The sequence below is a fragment of the Lupinus angustifolius genome, chromosome LG11 (genome assembly GCF_001865875.1).
Source record: "Lupinus angustifolius cultivar Tanjil chromosome LG11, LupAngTanjil_v1.0, whole genome shotgun sequence".
In the NCBI taxonomy this organism is placed as follows: domain Eukaryota; kingdom Viridiplantae; phylum Streptophyta; class Magnoliopsida; order Fabales; family Fabaceae; genus Lupinus; species Lupinus angustifolius.
The window spans coordinates 3016179-3034055 of record NC_032019.1 but is presented as its reverse complement, the minus strand read 5'-3'; the positions used below and the strand labels follow the sequence as shown (position 1 = coordinate 3034055).

General features: G+C 33.9%; 3 protein-coding genes across 6 annotated transcripts; 2 read left to right on the top strand and 1 right to left on the bottom strand.

Moving 5' to 3' along the window:
• LOC109360376 (endonuclease MutS2) lies at positions 1718-10634 on the top strand. 4 transcript variants are annotated; one of them, XM_019605226.1, is made up of 19 exons: positions 1718-2141; positions 2731-2898; positions 2989-3072; positions 3304-3354; positions 3792-3848; positions 3929-4011; positions 4127-4250; positions 4327-4386; positions 5267-5506; positions 5990-6137; positions 6873-7000; positions 7289-7336; positions 7424-7554; positions 8282-8364; positions 8663-8766; positions 9113-9183; positions 9664-9971; positions 10240-10404; positions 10498-10634. In XM_019605226.1, exons 1-18 carry the CDS (start codon positions 1794-1796, stop codon positions 10395-10397), a joined length of 2394 nt encoding a protein of 797 aa, XP_019460771.1. In that variant the 5' UTR covers positions 1718-1793; the 3' UTR covers positions 10398-10404; positions 10498-10634. The 4 variants fall into 4 exon arrangements, with proteins under 4 accessions (XP_019460771.1, XP_019460772.1, XP_019460770.1 ...); XM_019605227.1 differs by having other exon boundaries at positions 10240-10409; XM_019605225.1 differs by having other exon boundaries at positions 10240-10634.
• On the top strand, positions 11749-12557 carry LOC109360379. The gene has a single exon (XM_019605231.1). It carries the CDS (start codon positions 11946-11948, stop codon positions 12354-12356), a length of 411 nt encoding a protein of 136 aa, XP_019460776.1. The 5' UTR covers positions 11749-11945; the 3' UTR covers positions 12357-12557.
• LOC109360377 (probable L-type lectin-domain containing receptor kinase S.7) lies at positions 14349-16689 on the bottom strand. The gene has a single exon (XM_019605229.1). The coding sequence runs from the start codon at positions 16681-16683 to the stop codon at positions 14641-14643; it is 2043 nt and encodes a 680-aa protein (XP_019460774.1). The 5' UTR covers positions 16684-16689; the 3' UTR covers positions 14349-14640.

Below are 17877 nucleotides of genomic sequence, written 5' to 3'. Positions count from 1 at the left end.
AGCAGCTAGGTTGTGAATCTTAATTGTTGTTGTAGGAATTTGTCAGTGTCTTTCTTAAGGGGGTGTAGAGATATTCCACTTCCAATAATGCTAAAAAATGAGCCTAAAATAGAAAATACAAAAACAAATTAGCGAGTTTATCAAAATTAAAGGCACCATACATACCCTCTAAGGAGGGTGCAGGTCTCACTCAAGTGAAAGGAAAATCCCTTAACCTTTTATTAGTTAACATGTTCTATTATTTTTCTTTCCATAAATGTCTTTAATTGATTTGTCCCCTTTCTTTTGAAGCCCCGATTCACTATGACAGGAAGATAAGACCAATAAAATGAAAATATTTTCCCGATATTATCTTGGAAGACTGTTTAAGTCTTTAAAGTTTTATTTGATTGACAAGAGTAAATAAGAAGAAAAATATGAAAAAGAGAAAGATGAAAAATATATTAGATTTTTTCTCTTTCTTTTTTGTTTGGTTTGATAGAAAATGAGAAAAGAATAATGATGCTATGATTCAAATTACAAAAATATCACTAAAAATAATGTAACAACAATATATTATAAATATATTATTTTTTATTCAATTTTGATTTTAATTTTATTTCCTTATTTTCACCATGGTTAAGAAAATCTTAAATACTAAATAAAAAAAATCAAGTGAAATGAGGTCTTCTTGTATCATCATGTGAAATGAGATATTTAGTGCTAGTACTTTCTTATTTGTCACTCTGTTACCAATTTTTTTGTACTATTAATGATATTCTTTCACTTTTTTAGGTAAGGAATTAATCCATTTTGGATTTTGTGATAACCAGAACTCTGAAATAGATTAATTTCTTACCAAAAAAGGTAAGAGGTAAATGAATATTTTGGCAATAAAAAATATATATTTAGAACTAGCTATTGTGTCTTCTAGAAAATTAAGAAATTGTTCTTTATACGAATTGGTGCTTACATGGTAACTAGAATAGTATTGAGATATTTGTTTATGATTGAGAGCTCTCAAATCTCAATGGCTTTAATGGGCTTTGAAGGATCTTTCTTGTGATGGATGGATCTTGCCATTGGGGCAGCCTCAGATTATTACTATGAATTTCCTTGCAATCTGGTATACACTACTATAAGAATCTGAAAATATTTATTAGGATTAGATTCCAAAATAAAATTTTATTCATGGAATGAATTATGTTTGAGTAATATGCAGGAAAAGCTTTTCTATATTCATCACTTAGTTTGTGTTTTTAAATTTGGTCTCATTTTTTTCTTTCTTCTCGGCTGTTAAGAAATGTTAATAAAGTTTATATGAGTTGCATTACTGACCAAGTCCCTTATGTTGCCATTGAATTTAGACTCAAGTCCCACTGGACAATAACCTAATTTCTTATGAATTCAATTACCATTTGTCAATGGTTACTTTCTATATTGTTGGAGGGAAATATGATTTTTAAAAGACATAATAAATGAAAAATTGATGAAATATATCACGATTTCCTTTAAAAGAGTAAAATAAAAAATACATGTTATTGTTTTGTAAAAAAAAGTGTGAATTTTATATATTATCATTATATTAAAATAATAACTTATGAGTCTTAATAATTAATTTTTTCAAAACAAGTAATAAAAATGAAAGATGGATAACATATATAAAATGTTCGAATTCCTGATAACGAGATTTGTTGCGAGATTTGTGGTGAGAGTAACCTAAAATGTGAAAACCTTTCTTCTATCTAACAAAGTTTGTGGTACTTCACTTGCCACTGGTACTCCTCTTTTGTTCTCCCCTCTCCAAATAAAAAATGTTATCTTTCTCCACCACCATATCCATATCCACTTTCCCAATTACCATTATAAACAACAATCACAGTCTTACCCATCAAACCATGTCAATCTCAATGTCTATGTCACCTTCTCCTTCTTCTATTCACTATGATACCCTCCGAGTCCTTCAATGGGACAAGCTTTCTGACTTGGTTGCTTCCTTTGCCACCACTTCATTGGGTCGTCAAGCTCTTAAGGATCAGTTATGGTCTCTCAATTCAACTTATCAACAAAGTCTCACACTTCTTCAACAAACCAATGCCGCTGTTCAAATGAATAAGCATGGTGGTTGCACAATGAACTTTGCTCATATTGATGCTATGCTGGTTAGTTTATCATATATACACACACACACATATATGTTGGAAATGAATTAACCCTCTTAGCTTCTTATATCTACAAATGTTTCAATATCATGGTTAGTATTTTGAATGTTTCAATATCTATAAATGAAGGTGGACACTTTATTCACTGTTTGTATGGAGGATGACAATTTTTTAGAGATTGGTAAATGGGGCTTAAACATTCTTAACATTGGTTCATACCCTTATACATGTTACATAATGATTTGAGTCCTTTGTAGATGGTGACTACTTATAAATTATACATTGTATGTACTTCACTTATATTATAATTTCATATTTTGTTTTCTTACCTTCATATATTATAGCTACCAAAAACATGGTTTCGGTATGGTACATGATTTGTCACTTGTGATTATTTAGAGGACTGTCTTTATCATGATTCTGGTATATGATTCAGGGGGTTGTTGAGCGAATCGAGTAACTATGCCATATAGTTTCATAATAGTTATTACTTCCGTCCTCTTGACCAATAGACACTTATAAATATGTTACTTTTTCTTCACATTTCTGTTTCCTGTATTACCAACATGTTGATTTAAGATTCTTGTAGGTGAAAACTGCCATTCAACATGCTCGAAGAAGTATACCAGTGAATGGCTATGAGGCAAGGGCCATTGCGGCTCTTCTGCAGTGTGCTGACACCTTACAGGGTGATCTAAAAGCTGCAATTAAGCAAGACAAAGATTGGCATACTCATTTCATGCCTCTTACAGAAGTGGTAAATGGTGAAAGAAGATTTGAATATATATCAGATATTAATATTACTATGTCTCTGAACCTTTTTCACCCCTCTTAAATATGCTTGCAGATAATGGAATTTGTCATAAATCGATCTTTAGTTAAAATGATAGACCAAGTTATCGATGAAGATGGCTCTGTTAAGGATTCTGCGGTTTGTTCCATATCTTGTCAAACTTTCTTTTTCCGAACTGTATATATTTCTCTCTCATAAGCTACTGATTTTATTCGATTTGAAATGGCTTGTATTGCATCTTAAGTTTGCTCTTAACATTCTTCAGTACATAGTGTTCAGTGAAAGGAAATCTTTTTTGCTGCTATATAGCTAACTTCAGTCGCTTCTCTTTTACAAAGAAATTAACTTAAACTTATATCCTTGTTATAGAGTCCAGCCCTTAAACAGTCACGCCAACAAGTGCTAGTGCTTGAGAGAAAGGTAAATCCGCTTTACTTTACCATATTTCATTATGTTTTGGTTCTGGACACATTGACTTCATCCAAATTATATGAATTTTAAAAGAGTTTATAGTTTACTTTACAGCCACCAATCTAGTAAATGTCACTTGAAATTTGACACAGAAATTAAGCAAGCCAGACACATTCTAGACTTCCCCATTAATATTAAATTTTTTCATGAGTATTCTAAAGGGGGTGCATGAAATTAGGATTCAGCCACAAAAGTTGTTGGCACAATATGACAACAAATCCACCTGACAAATTCCTGTTTTCGCTAAAAAAATAAGATTCTAATTTAGTAAACCTTCTTTGCCTTGTTTTTTTGACTTAGTAGACTGGTATCATGGTGATCTTTAATGTGATGGTCAAACATTTTATGCTTTCCATTATTTATGGCAATTTGTTCACTTCGTTCAGATACAGCACTTAATGGAGAGTTTAATCAGGAATGAAAAGGGTGAAACAGCAATTCTCGTAAGAATCACTAGACTGTAGACGGATTTCTTTTCCCCTGCATGTTTCTTTTCCTATTGATCTTGTGATAATTTGAACAGGAAGTGAATAACATTGATGGCAGGTGGTGCATAAGAGTTGATTCTGGACAGAAGACAAGTTTTAAGGGTCTATTGTTGGCCAGGTGCATAAAATTTGTCTGCATAACTTTAATTGTCTGCTCATGAAATAACTTTGTTGACAATGCTAGTTGATGGACATAAAATTCCATTCTTTAAAGAGATAGTATTTGCTGGCAGTGGTTCAGGAGTAGGAAGCACTGTAGAGCCACTTTCTGCTGTTCCCTTAAATGATGAGTTGCAGAGAGCAAGAAATTTGGTGGCAAAGGCCGAGTCAGATGTGCTTTTGGCATTAACCCAAAAGGTTACAAACCTGATCAAATAAAGATTCTTCTGGCTGTGTTCTTTCCTTCTCTTATGTTGTCTTCATTTGTGCGCAGATGCATCTGGATCTTGATGATATTGAAAATATATTGAACAGTATGGTTCAACTGGATGTGGTAAATACCCTCTAATCCATTGAGAGAAGTGGATCAGCATTTTGTTGTTTCCACTCTCTGAATTTCCTCCTCTATACTTGCACTCTTGTTAGATTTTTTTATTGCTGTCTTTCAATGAATTTGCTTGCTGGTTCTCTTTTTAACTAAGGTCATCTCCTCCTTGAGAGTTGAGATTGGTAGTCTTTTGTACAGCATCTGCTGTTAGCTGTACTCTTGTTGTTCTTCGGATAATTTTTAATTTTGTGGATAAAGTATGATTCATGAACAAGTAATTTCTTTTGTCAAAATTTCAGTAAATTTTTTAATAGAGGCTGAACTTTATAGCCAGCTCACATAACTAGCTGTGGCTCTGTAAAGTTGAAATATGTATCATTGATTAAAACATTCTAACTTCATTAATTCATGGCAATATAAGTCATAGGCAACAGTCTCCTACAAGGTCTGGTTTTCCATTTTCTGGTCCCTGGCTACCCTTTTTGCATTAAATACTAAGCATAATTAAATTCAGCTACAGCTAGTATAGTACAGAATCTGGCAGGTATATATATGTATGTATATATATACACACATACTTACAGAACTCGAACCAAATTTATGCATGCACCCCACTTTTTCTTGCTTCTAGCATCAAAAGAGATAAAATGGAGTTGACTATGCACATAACTACCATCACATCTCTCCCTAATACAAAACTTGAACCATAGTGTTGGTGTAAATTGACATTTAGTACCCTGACAGTTACCTGCTAAGTTTCTACAAATAAAAGACTTTCTGCACTTGCTTTTGTAGGTGACTTTAGTTGGCAGTGTATATTTAACAACATGGTAGGTACATGCTTACTGTGCAAAACGTAGTCAGTAATTTGGTTCATATTATGCAGATTAATGCTCGTGCTACTTATGGCCTTTCATTTGGAGGGTCAAGTCCTCACATATTCCTACCAGATAGAGGTAGCTCTTCTACTGCTGAAGCCTCGACTAGGAATGACAACTCCTCTGGACCATTACCTAACAATAGGGACTGGACACTGTATCTTCCAAAAGCATATCACCCTTTATTGCTCCAGAGGCATAAAGAGAATGTGAAGAAACACAAAAAGGATGTCAATCTTGCTACTTCAGTTAAGTCATAGGACACATAGCTACTGTTTTGTTCACTATTAAAAATACTCTCGTTTATTTGGGGATGGAGAGGAGGGTGGTTTCCTCCTGGATTGACCCCTCTTATCTTTATAAAAGGAATGCTGTGTTGATTGTCAGTAATACTATGTCCTTTTCAATTGAGTTGAAAGAAAAAGGTCATCTTGATGTTGCTTATAAGTTATAATTATTAATTACTTTTTTTATTCACCTGGGAAATACCAGGAAAAACCAAAACTGAAATAATATCATTGAGAGAAGAAACATAACAGTGGGGATTATGTAGACGGGTTAGGTTTCTTTTAATGGAACCACTCTATACCGGAAAATACATATTTAGATATTTGATATGTTGCTGGACAGTATCTTTACAGTTGATTTTAAGATTTTTCCTTCCACACCTTATCATGTATGTAAGAATCATTTTAGAGGTTTACTCATGACAATTCACTTTTGATTGTCAGGATACCACACTGGACAATGCCCATCCAGTACCGGTTGATTTTTTTGTATCGAAGAAAACTCGTGTTGTCGTTATAACTGGCCCTAACACTGGAGGTAAAACCATATGTTTGAAGACTGTAGGATTGGCTGCTATGATGGCTAAGTCAGGTAAAACCATATTTTTATTCTCTCTCTCAATGTTTAGCATTATCACATGCACATGAATAGAACCAGTGTTCTAGGAAAAATGTGATATTTTTTCTGTTGAAGAAACGATTGTTTGGGAGAAATTGTGTGTATAGATGCAGTGAAAAGATTAAGTGACAGAACGATGTTATATATATTGCAAACTCATTAGTAGATCTCTTGGTGGTTTCAGTTCATGTATGTAAACATTATATGCGTAACTTTGCTGTTAGATATTTGTTGGAGCTTCAAAAGTGTAAAGATATTATGAGAAGGTTGCTTCACATCAAGCATGACTAATTTCTTATTATGTACTAACTTGTTGATGATAATAGAATCATCATTTCATTCTTAATCTACCACTGTCATTCATGAATAACCTATGTAGGATTGTGTTAGTCACTAACTCTGTTATAAATCTCAAGTGATAGTTATAGAAGAATGGTTAATCATAATTGAAAGGTGTAGCTTATAAATAAAGGATGAACGGTCAGTGGGAAGGGGATTATTCATTCGGAGAGTGTTAGGCAATTGGAGAGATACCAGACTCTCGAAGACTTGGAAATATAGTGTAAACATGATACTGTTTTCTTCAATTCTGATGCAGTTTATCAAATTGACTAGTCAAGTTAGACATTTGCAGCACATAAATTTTCTATTTTCTGTTTTTCAATAGTCATTATAGGATTTTAATGCTTTCAACCTGTCATGCTACAGGTCTCTATGTTCTTGCTTCTGAATCTGTTCAAATTCCTTGGTTTGATTCTGTTTTTGCTGACATTGGTGATGAGCAGTCCTTATCACAGTCTTTATCTACATTCTCCGGCCACTTGAAACAGATAGGTGTAAGGAAAATATGTGGTGATTGTGCAGTACTTAAATACTGAAGCCTCATTCCTTGTTCCTGTTATTCTTTTTATAGCATTTCCAAAACATTTATACCTCAATACATCATAGAGATCCAATGAAGTTGAGTGACTTGTATACATTTCAGTTCAGACTTATCAGCATTTTAAATGTTGATTATTTCTTGGTAATGGTTAAGAATATTAAGGTGGCTTACATACATGTAAGTTCTTTTATTATTGTTAAACTATACCAGAATTCTTATTTTCACTTTTTTTATCTTGCAGAATATTAAGTTAAACTCAACAAGCCAGTCACTGGTGCTACTAGATGAGGCATGTATTGTGTGAGTTTAATTAAAAGTTCAAATATGTATTTCATGTAAGTCTATATTGATGGTACTACGTGTTCGCAATTGTCAGGTTGGTGCAGGTACAAACCCGCTTGAAGGAGCAGCACTAGGCATGTCGTTATTGGAATCTTTTGCTCAAGATGGTTGTTTGCTGACCATAGCAACAACCCATCATGGGGAACTAAAAACCCTGAAATACAGGTATTTGTACAAATGATGTCGACAAAATATAAAAAAAACTGTTAATTGACATGTTTTGCCTGTCATGATCTCTTCCTAATGAAAAGAAAAGCGGATAAACAAAAGAAGGAAACTGACAGAGAAATATCCAAAGAAAATCTTCTGTAGTCAAATTTGTATAATAGAGAATATTGGGTTGGGGTATCACACTGGTACCCATATATTTTTAAGGGCAGTGGTACACAAGGTGAGTAGTCAAATATTTATTGGGTGTTGGTTATAGTTAATAGAATTTAAATATTTGTTGTAAAACTAACTGCTAATAGATGTTTGACAACTCATGCTAAGTATGGTACCCTTATCTCCTAATATTGACTATTGAGTTATAATTCTATAATAATATTTGAGGATTACTCAAAAAATGTGGCCCATTATTGTTTTGTAGTTTAAATTTGATCTCATGTCAAGTTTCTTACTGATAATATCAAATTTTAATTGTTTCTAAACAGGTGGCACCATATGGTTCACTTATAATTTGATACTTTTTACACTATCAATGAATCAAAACCATTGTTCTGATGTACACTTTCTGTGTATCTTTTTTCTCCATTTTTTAAAAGCATTCAGAGGATATATTATTTTTTCTTGTATTTATCGTCCCTTTTCTCTTATTAAAATTATCTTGTCAAAAGTACAAAACTATTGCCTTAAGTTTTGCTTTCACGTGTGAGTTTTGTTTCATGAGCAGTAATGATGCTTTTGAAAATGCATGCATGGAGTTTGATGATGTGAATTTGAAGCCAACTTACAAGATTCTCTGGGGTGTACCAGGTAAGCACTCTCTGAGTTGTTATCAATTTGTTTTCTTTAACTCGATCTATTTTGAATCTGCAGCGATAAGTATTGTATGGTTGTGTTACTATTAAAAGTTGGGAAATGAATGAGGGGAGGGATTCTAGTTTGTGGTCTCAAGTGTATGAATATTATGCGTGAAGAAATTGATTACAATTTGTGGCTCAAGCCTTAACAAGAAAATAGATGTTTCATGGCTTATTTTAAATGATCATCTGATGTGATACATATACTACATGGCATAGTGCATATAACTGAAAAAGGATTTCCATTGCAGGACGCTCAAATGCAATCAATATAGCCGAGAGGTTGGGACTAACATCGGTTGTTGTTGATGGTGCTCGTAAGTTATATGGTTCTGCTAGTGCAGAGATAGATGAGGTATTTGCCATATATCATAATTGAATGTATTATTTATTACTGGTGTTGTATGTTGTCCTCTTAAAGATGGAAAGAGTAAAGTTTTCCAAAGATTTAATTGATTTTGTTATTCAATTTCTAACGTGAAATCTAATCATGCTAATTTGTTTTAGTGATAATAGTAGAAATTTTGAACAATATGTCGATAAGTAACAAGTGATTGTGAAGGCCTTTTTTAAGGAACATCATATAAAGTTGGAGCAATCCAGGGCTCTGGCCGTCCATTCGTCACCAAATAACTGATTCAATTTTTTTCAATCTGTTACAAAAGTTTCAGTAGCCTTTCAACGTGCATTTTTTTATGTAGGTAATAACTGATATGGAAAAGTTAAAACAAGATTACCAAGAGCTATTGGATGAAGGGCATCATCATCTGATGTGAGACTTTAAGCTTTTAGAAAACTTAACTCATCATGTGGCTTATCACTCTCATATTTGCATTTAGTATACAATTTAAGGAGGGTTCATTTCTTGATCATAAGATAAGCACTCGTTTAACATCTAACGGATGGTAGACTAAGCTCATTCAATTGCTATAGCATTCAAGGATATTGAATCATGCAATCATATTTGCAAAAATTTTTATTCTTTGTATTGTTTTCTTTGAATACTATCAGAATACCTGAAACATGCAACAACACTGCAATCCTTGTTTTAATAATTGGAAGCGTATTTCATGTTATATGACCACCTTGTTAAATGTTGTATAGTCCTGTTTTGTCATTCTTTATAGCCACAGGGTACCACGACACTCCTTCTTCGGGCAATGATTAATGCTTGCAGATAATTATTAACAAATTCTGCCCTACCTTTGGAGCATCTGTAACTTTTTAATTGGGAGAATCTTTGTGATTGTAGGCTTTCCAGAGAACTCTACAACAGTCTATTGAGCACCAGAAGGAAGATCATGAAACATAGTTCAAATTTAAGATATAAAAAAATGAGAGATGTATCTGAGGCTGCAGCAATGGCAAGATCCATCCTTCACAAGAAAGTTAGGCAGTTGGATGCATCCCCCAAGAAACCATCACAGCCGAATAAAACCATTAAGAGCTCTCAATCATCAGCAACCAACAACCGCCACACTGCAGCCGATAGCAAAGAACCTACTACTATTGCAGATGGAAGTGCATCTGCTGTAAAAAAAGTCAACCAATTATCACCAGGTATGTGCAAAGATAATGAAACATGAGATAAACAATATGAAATTAAATTTTGATCAGATGTTAATGTCCACGCCGAATTTCTTGCATCAGAAACAAGTGTCCGCCCTACTTTATTTTCTCTCGGCGATGATAGCACATGCTAGTTAGCCCCATTTTATTTTCACTTGATGGTGACAGAACATGCTAGAATTGCACTATCTAGTTTTATAGTGAGGAGTAATGTCATTTGATTATTTACGCAGTTGCCATTTACCTGTTAATGTTGCAGATAGGTCTAAGCTTCCCAAGGTTGGTGATATGGTAAATGTCACTTCCCTTGGGCGAAAAGCGGCCGTTTTAAAAGTTGATTCCTCCAAAGGAGAAATCGTAGTTCAAGCTGGAAGCATGAAGTTGAAGCTAAAAGTAACTGATATTCAGATATCCTAGAATTTAGGCCAAGTATGGCCATGATCATAATTCATAAATGAGTAAGTATTTTATTTCTGCACAAGATAACATGTTCTGCATTGTTTGTGTCTAACTGCAGAATGAAGCAACAACACTGCACTGTGGGAGCTTAATTTGACCTCATTATTACCTGGAATTCACTATTTCTTTAGAAAGTTTGAAGGGCGAAGAATTAAAAATCAGTTTTTTTCAGGGGGAAAATGACACCCAAATCAATGCATTGTACTTTGCCTCTAATTATAAATGGTCATTATAGATCTTTATAATTTATATTTATGTCCTGGAAAAGAGAAAAGTGTGTATGAAACTGCATCATATTCTTTGCTGTGAGATACAAACAAAGAATATGATGTGCATTAGTCAATAAGGAAACATATGAAATCTAGGTTAATTTAATCTTTCTTGAACTAAGTGATGTGCGTTAGTAAAATCCAATCATTCATACAAGTACATAAGGAAACATATGAGATGATCAACACTTCAAATTAAGGGTGAGAATAACCCAAGTTAATTTATTTCATTATTTGAAAGCTTTAGACCAAGCTTTTCATAAAATTCTATTTTCTAGTAACGTAACACCAATCTTTAATATATTTTGTTGTCGGAAATATCCTTGATTCCATTGGTAATAAGTGAGGCCAAACAATTTAGTAGAGTGGGTAGGATGAAGAGTTTAAAAAATAAAATGATAAAAAGATTAAGCTTAAATCTTAGTTACTAAAAAATATTAATATATTAATATTTGTCTATTAAAAAATAAAAATAAATAATTTACTTGATGTAGTAGCTAAATCATTCCACATAATTCCGACAACAATAAAAGATACAAAAAATGCACTCTAGACAGTTTGTTTTAAAATTTAATTTAATGTGAAAGATGAATTTATCCATTTTAACTCATCTCATGCCACTCATATTTTAAATTGCTCATAAAGTCCCTACTAATCAATTGTTTTTTACATTTTCTATTTTAAAGAATGATATTTTAATTAAATTTGCTATCTTTGTATAAGATGATAATATATTATTTGTTTAAAAATATATACAAAATATGTCCTAACTCAATTCCTTCATCTTGAAATTTTTAAACTTCAATTCTCAGAGAGTCATAATAAATAAATTTACATTTATATATAATAACTTTAAATTAAATGACTAAGGAGATCTCAAAGACAATAATAGGCATTAAGTATTTATTTATATTTCCAACTCGATATTTTAAATATAGAAATAAATCAAAGACGTTATATTTAAAAATAAATATTTTATTCGTTTCATGTGGAAAAGATTTTCGGGAGACCGAAGAAGCGTTGTTAACAAATCCTTGGTCGCTAAGAGAATAGTGAACAAGACCCTTTCTTTCCCTTAACTCTCGTTCTCTGTTTCAAATCTCCCAAATTCGTTAATTAGGGTTCAATCCAATTCCATTTCGTTCACCAATTCTCCCATTCTCTCTACAATTTCCTAACCCTGTTCTCCAATTCGGCTGGGCGAGCCTTCGTAGTTCGCCTTTCCGATCAATCCACCATGACCAAATTCTCCGTCCCTCGCTTCCTTTTCGCGATCTTCGCTCTATCCACAATCCTCCTCGCCGTAATGGCCGAACACGACAACCCTTCCTCATCCTCCGTCCTTCGTCTTCCGTCACAAACCGCTGCCTCCGTTGCCGGCGAAGGCCCTTACCGCTTGTGCGCCGGAACGAAAACATCTTCGTGCCCAGCCAAGTGCTTCCGTACGGATCCGGTGTGCGGCGTCAACGGCGTAACGTATTGGTGCGGATGCGCGGAGGCGGCGTGCGACGGCGTAGAAGTTGCTAAATTGAGTTTCTGTGAAGTAGGGAATGGTGGATCGGCATCACTACCTGGACAGGCATTGCTTTTGGTGCATATTGTGTGGCTTATCGTGTTAGGGTTCTCAGTTTTGTTTGGTCTTTTCTAATCGGATTTGGAAGGTGATTTGTTTTGTTTACAATCCCTTTTGTTGATATGTTCATATTCTTACAGAGATATTGAGTATTCTTTTGTGGATTGATAACACAACCATGACCATTCTTATATTTCCTTGTGTGTATAATGAATACTTTCTTTATGATCATTGTGGTTTTAAACATGTATTCTTATACTTACAATTCTTATGTTTTGTGTACTCCCATAGTATTAAGGTTGTGACTGAGGTAGGTTACTCTAATAAATGTTCAAGAAACCATTGATTAATAAAGGTAACAGTCTACAAGATCCGGCAATGAAAATCATGTCTGGAATAATGTGCTTTGAAATGCAAGTTTCAAAGTTTCACATACACCCCATATAGCTGAATGCTATCTTATAGATCTAAGCACAAGACACTGCATTCTAAATATTTTTGTAGACTACACATTCTACACTAATGAAAGCTAGAAACCAGTAAAATATTGTGCACGAATGATGTTAACAAACAAGCATGACTTGAACACGTTAAATTACCATTTAATTCTTGCACATCACAATATAAAAAAATCTGAAGAACCTCACCTCTGGTCCTCCAGTTTCTTTTTAAGGTCTTTGACACATGGGCAAGTCCTTCAGTTGTTGCTCTTTTGCTCTTGCAAGGATGGCTTCAGCCTCACCTGAAAAAAAATGTTATTTATAAGGGTTTAGACTTTGTATATTACAGTAATGGAACATCCAAGCTGTTGTCTTTCAAGATCAATTGATAGATGGAGGAAATAGATGAGAGAGCATGTCAATATAGAAGCACAACATTAATGGAAGAAGTTACAAATCACACAACAGCTACTCAACAAAGACCTCAACCCCTAATTCATCATCCTCTAATCTTTGCAGAAATTATTTTAATCTATGTTATGAATAGTTAATACAGAATATAAAATGTTAAAGTTGAAGGTCATATAAAGGGTTAGCACAGCAGAGCCATATTAAAGAATTAATATGTCTGTTTGCAGGTTCTGATGGTAATACCACTGAACTCTTCTTTCCATCAGCAATGTTTATGTAGGCCTGTTCTGTTTAATACTAAATATTGTCAGGGCCAATTCATATACAAGCAGAGATGGATGATGTATATACTACATATAGAACTAATTTCAGGATGATGAGTAATGTAAAATATCACTGAACTCATACAATTGAAAAACCAGATTGATTACCTTCAGACTCAAGAATTTGAGCTCTCTTTTTCCTTCCAGCTTCTGCTTGCATCTCCATAGCTGCCCTCACTCCACGATGAGGAGATATATCCCCTGCAGAAGGAAACCACTGTAAGAAATTTTACAGAAAACTGTCAATGGAGAATTAAAAGAAACTCTTTCAGAGATAGCCAAACCCAAAACTTATTTCATATTGAAGAGACCCAACTTTTTGCAGCCACATTAACGGACTCCTGCAACAATAGTCAGAAGCTGGAAGATTTGGTCTTCATCAATGAGAATTTTAAATTCGTTTATTATCTTCATTATAGGCAAATACTAACAACTAGGCGTCAAGAAATGGATTCCATAAGGAAGAATATTTGCATATTTCCCGAAACGGTGAATCACAAGTGCCTTCTCTTCCTGATTATTGGAGTGGAAGAGGATGTTGTTGTTGCCGGTGTTGGAAGTTCAGAGAGCATGGTGGTGATGAAGTGTTGTTTGATGGAACAGTGTTAAAAGAGGGTTTTACACTTTTACCTAACTATTTATCCCACCAAATATAATATCAGTAATAATTACAATATACTAAAGTGATATTAAACGATCTTTTATTACCTACCTTCTGATACAACATACCATTTTTAAGTTGTATAAGAAAATGCAGTGAGATGGACAATATTGAGCCCTGCTTTATATAATGTTAGCCTTCTTATTGTTATACTTCTAGGAAATTGAAGAATTGACTCATGTGCATATCTTTCTCCCTAGTTGTGGAATTCTGATTTGGCCATTTTCTCCAATTAAAGAAAAGATACTTAAATCCATTTTTCCTGTTTCACCAATAACAACCATAGCAAGAAGACTCTAAATAGAGTCACAAACAATCCATATTCACAAAACTATCCTTACCCCCAAGACAGACTAATCCAATACACTATATATGTTTATCTAGTTTTATTACATACACACATCACTATAAACATTTGCTGCATTCTGAAAATCAATATATTGATGCAACTTTCAAGCATAAGAATGATCCTTCCCTCTTTATTCATAAATCACCCCACATAATCTTCCATTAACACCATGGCCTCACTTAAAAGTACAAGAGTATGTATTGCAGAGTCCAGTGTTGGCGCTGTTATAGGGGAACAAAGCAACAGGGCGAGTTGCTGGAAGCTTAGGAATAGGCTTATCCATGTTAAGAAGAAACTCCACCACTTCCTCCATAGAAGGCCTCCCTTTGTTCTCATTCAAAGTGCAAAGCAATCCAATTTCAAGAACACGATTCGCCTGATCCAAGTTGATCAATGCTCCCATCCTTCTATCCACCAACTTCACTTTGTCATTAGTCTCATGCAAGTTCCAAGCAAAATCCAATAAGTTCTTCTCTTCTGCTTTTAACTCTTCTATCTCCCCTTCCACCCTTCTCCTTCCAGCTATTACTTCTAGAACAAGGACACCGAATTCAAACACATCAGCACCATGACACACTAATGACTCAAACTGTTTTGATTCTGCCCCTAATAGCACAAACCCAAAATCACCCAAAACAGCTCTAAAACTAACATCTAGAAACACACTGCTACATTTTAAGTTCTTGTGGGCTAGTTGCTTTGTGTGAAGGAAGTTCAATCCATCGGCTACATCTTTGATAACCTTGAAACGTCGCGTCCATGGAAGAACACCAGCACCAAATAGCCATTTATCTAGGCTGCCATTGTGGACAAATTCATAGGCCACCATGACTTCATTGTTATCTTGGCACCAGCCTTTGACAGGAAGCAAATTCGGGTGGCGAGCTTGGCAAATGGTTTTGATTTCCTTCAACAAACGTTTCCTATCTGATCCATGTGTGTTGAGAAACTGAGCTGAGAATCTTTTCACTGCTACATTGCTTCCATTTGAAAGCTTTCCCCTATAGTACTCTCCTCTAGAATCACCACCAAGCAACTCTATCTCACTGAATGATCTAGTTGCTGAGGAAAATTCGGAGAATGAGAAGCGGCGCGGTTTGTTTGGAGGTCTAGGCCGGCGAATTTCTACTTCCAATGAATTCTTTGATTTGGCTGCATTTCTTCTATACTTATTGATAAAGTAAAAACCAATGAGAACAGCCAGAACCAGTGCCACTACAGCCACAAAAATCAAAAAACTCTGTGGAGTTTTATCCTTACTAGACTTTTTGGCAGGTTCTTCTTCTGTTCTGCTATTCTGAAGTAAGACCTTACCCTGGCAAGTTTCGGACGAAGGGAAGCGAAGAAAAGCTTGGCTGGTGGAAGTGAAGTTCCAAGAGAGTATGTTGTGGATTTGAGTATGGTTACCTGTGGAAGCTGAGAACCCTACAAACATGTACTCATTGAGATATGGAAAGAGATCTATTGATTCTGAAAAGATAGGCTTAGAAGGATAAACTTCCTGGTTTGGTAGTCCTAAACGAATGTCCAATCTTTTATTAGGACCATCATAGGTGATCCATGCATGGTGAACAAAACCATCCTTAAGGGACACTCCAACACCAGAAACATTGATAGTTTTAGTAGATACTATGGTACCTAAATTGATGCCAACATGGTTGTCATTTGGATCTCCGAATTCTGGGTTCATTCGAGTGTCGAACTCTATTGCCACTGCCTTGTAATCATTCTCACAAGCATCATTTAGCATTCCAAGCCAAGGCCCTGACCTTCCCACAGTGAACTCATCAGGGACTATGATGAAAGTTAGGCCACTACTACCACCATCATAATCAGTTTGATTTATAGTGGAATTGTTGAAATGGAAAGAAAAAGTGGTTTCAAAAGAAGCTGGAGTCTTTGTACTTGGATCTAGTAAACGGATTGGGAAGGAATAGATTCCTCTACCTGCTTGGTGTCTTATATCAGTGTCTTGTGATTCATTTGGAATTTGAAGAGCACCCTTTTCATTTGAGAACTTGGCACTGCCTAGGAGCTTCACATCATGTACAAGTCTTGGGTTATTGGTGAAGCTGAAATCAGGGAAGGAAAAGTGCTTTGTCACATTAATTGGATTTGGAAAATCACTAGCTGAACAAACTGCAACATGGTATTGATTTATGGAGGCTAGAAAATTGATTATCCAAAATATGCAGAAGAAACAGTGTAAGAAATCCATTGAAACTTATAANAAACCAAAGCAGAAAAATTGCAAAATCTTAGATTAAAATCAACTCAAAGAGGCAAAATACACTACAACTAGGTGTTTAATGAAAGGATAAAATTGTTTATCTTATGTTCGGAAGTGATAAATTCAAATGCGGAAATAACTTATTCATCGGTAACAGTAAAGTTGTATATATCTAAATTATTTATATTTGAAATTGAAAGGTAATAAAGTTAATGCATATTTATATTTATATGTACCCAACAAAATCATAATAAAATTAGTACCCAAAAAGCATAATACAATATTATTTAATTCTTATCTTATACATTGTATAAAAGAATTGATGCAGACATTTTCTTATATAATTTTACTAATTTATAAAATTCATAATCTATCAAAATATCAAATTGAATATTAGCAAACGTAATAAAATATTTATTTATTAAAGATATGCAAATATTAATTTTAAATAAATCCAATATCATGCTACAATATCATTAATTTGGCATATAAGTTACTTATAAGTGGAGAAAATTCATGTATTCAACTAAATTTTGAGTTGTTATAAGCATAAAAAAGTTAAAGTGGTCAACAAATAACTAGTAATAATGACAACAACAATACAAAATATATAACCTGCTAAGTGGGTGGAGTGAAAGAGATATATGTGGTGCATAATTGGTTGCTGAGAATTTTGTTGGTCCACATACGTTTTATTTTCTTCAGTATGAAAACGAAAGTAACAACAATTTTAAGATACGTACATATTTCATATTTTGATCGATTACCACATGTCAAAAGGAATCTTCTGCACTGTATAATCATCAAATCTATCGAAATCGACAAATTGTAATGTGTAGCTAACAAATTAGTACACCGTCTTCTTTCGTATATATTATTAATCTAAATATTTATATACTTATTAAATTACTTATTTGTATTATTTTTTGAAGAGTTGATAATATTTAAATATGAATAATAGATGATGCACTATATAAAATTCATACACATCACTATAGATACATTTTTTTCTTCATTTTATAGTGTCTCAATTAATATATGATCCAAGTGGCAAAAGAATATCTATACTAATAATAATAGTTTACGATCCACCGATCTGCAATTTCTAGAGATGTTCCTTTCATATCCGTTTTTTCTAATAAAATAATTTCCTCTAATTTTGGATAATTACTGTCTTATAAA

Bases quoted from the DNA above. Each gene is read 5' to 3' on its own strand.
- LOC109360376 (XM_019605226.1), top strand. From the start codon at position 1,794: ATGTTATCTTTCTCCACCACCATATCCATATCCACTTTCCCAATTACC. The intron at 4,012-4,126 runs GTGCATAAAATT...ATTTGCTGGCAG, and splicing joins AAGGGTCTATTGTTGGCCAG to TGGTTCAGGAGTAGGAAGCA. The intron at 4,387-5,266 runs GTAAATACCCTC...CATATTATGCAG, and splicing joins GTATGGTTCAACTGGATGTG to ATTAATGCTCGTGCTACTTA.
- LOC109360379 (XM_019605231.1), top strand. From the start codon at position 11,946: ATGACCAAATTCTCCGTCCCTCGCTTCCTTTTCGCGATCTTCGCTCTA.
- LOC109360377 (XM_019605229.1), bottom strand. From the start codon at position 16,683: ATGGATTTCTTACACTGTTTCTTCTGCATATTTTGGATAATCAATTTT.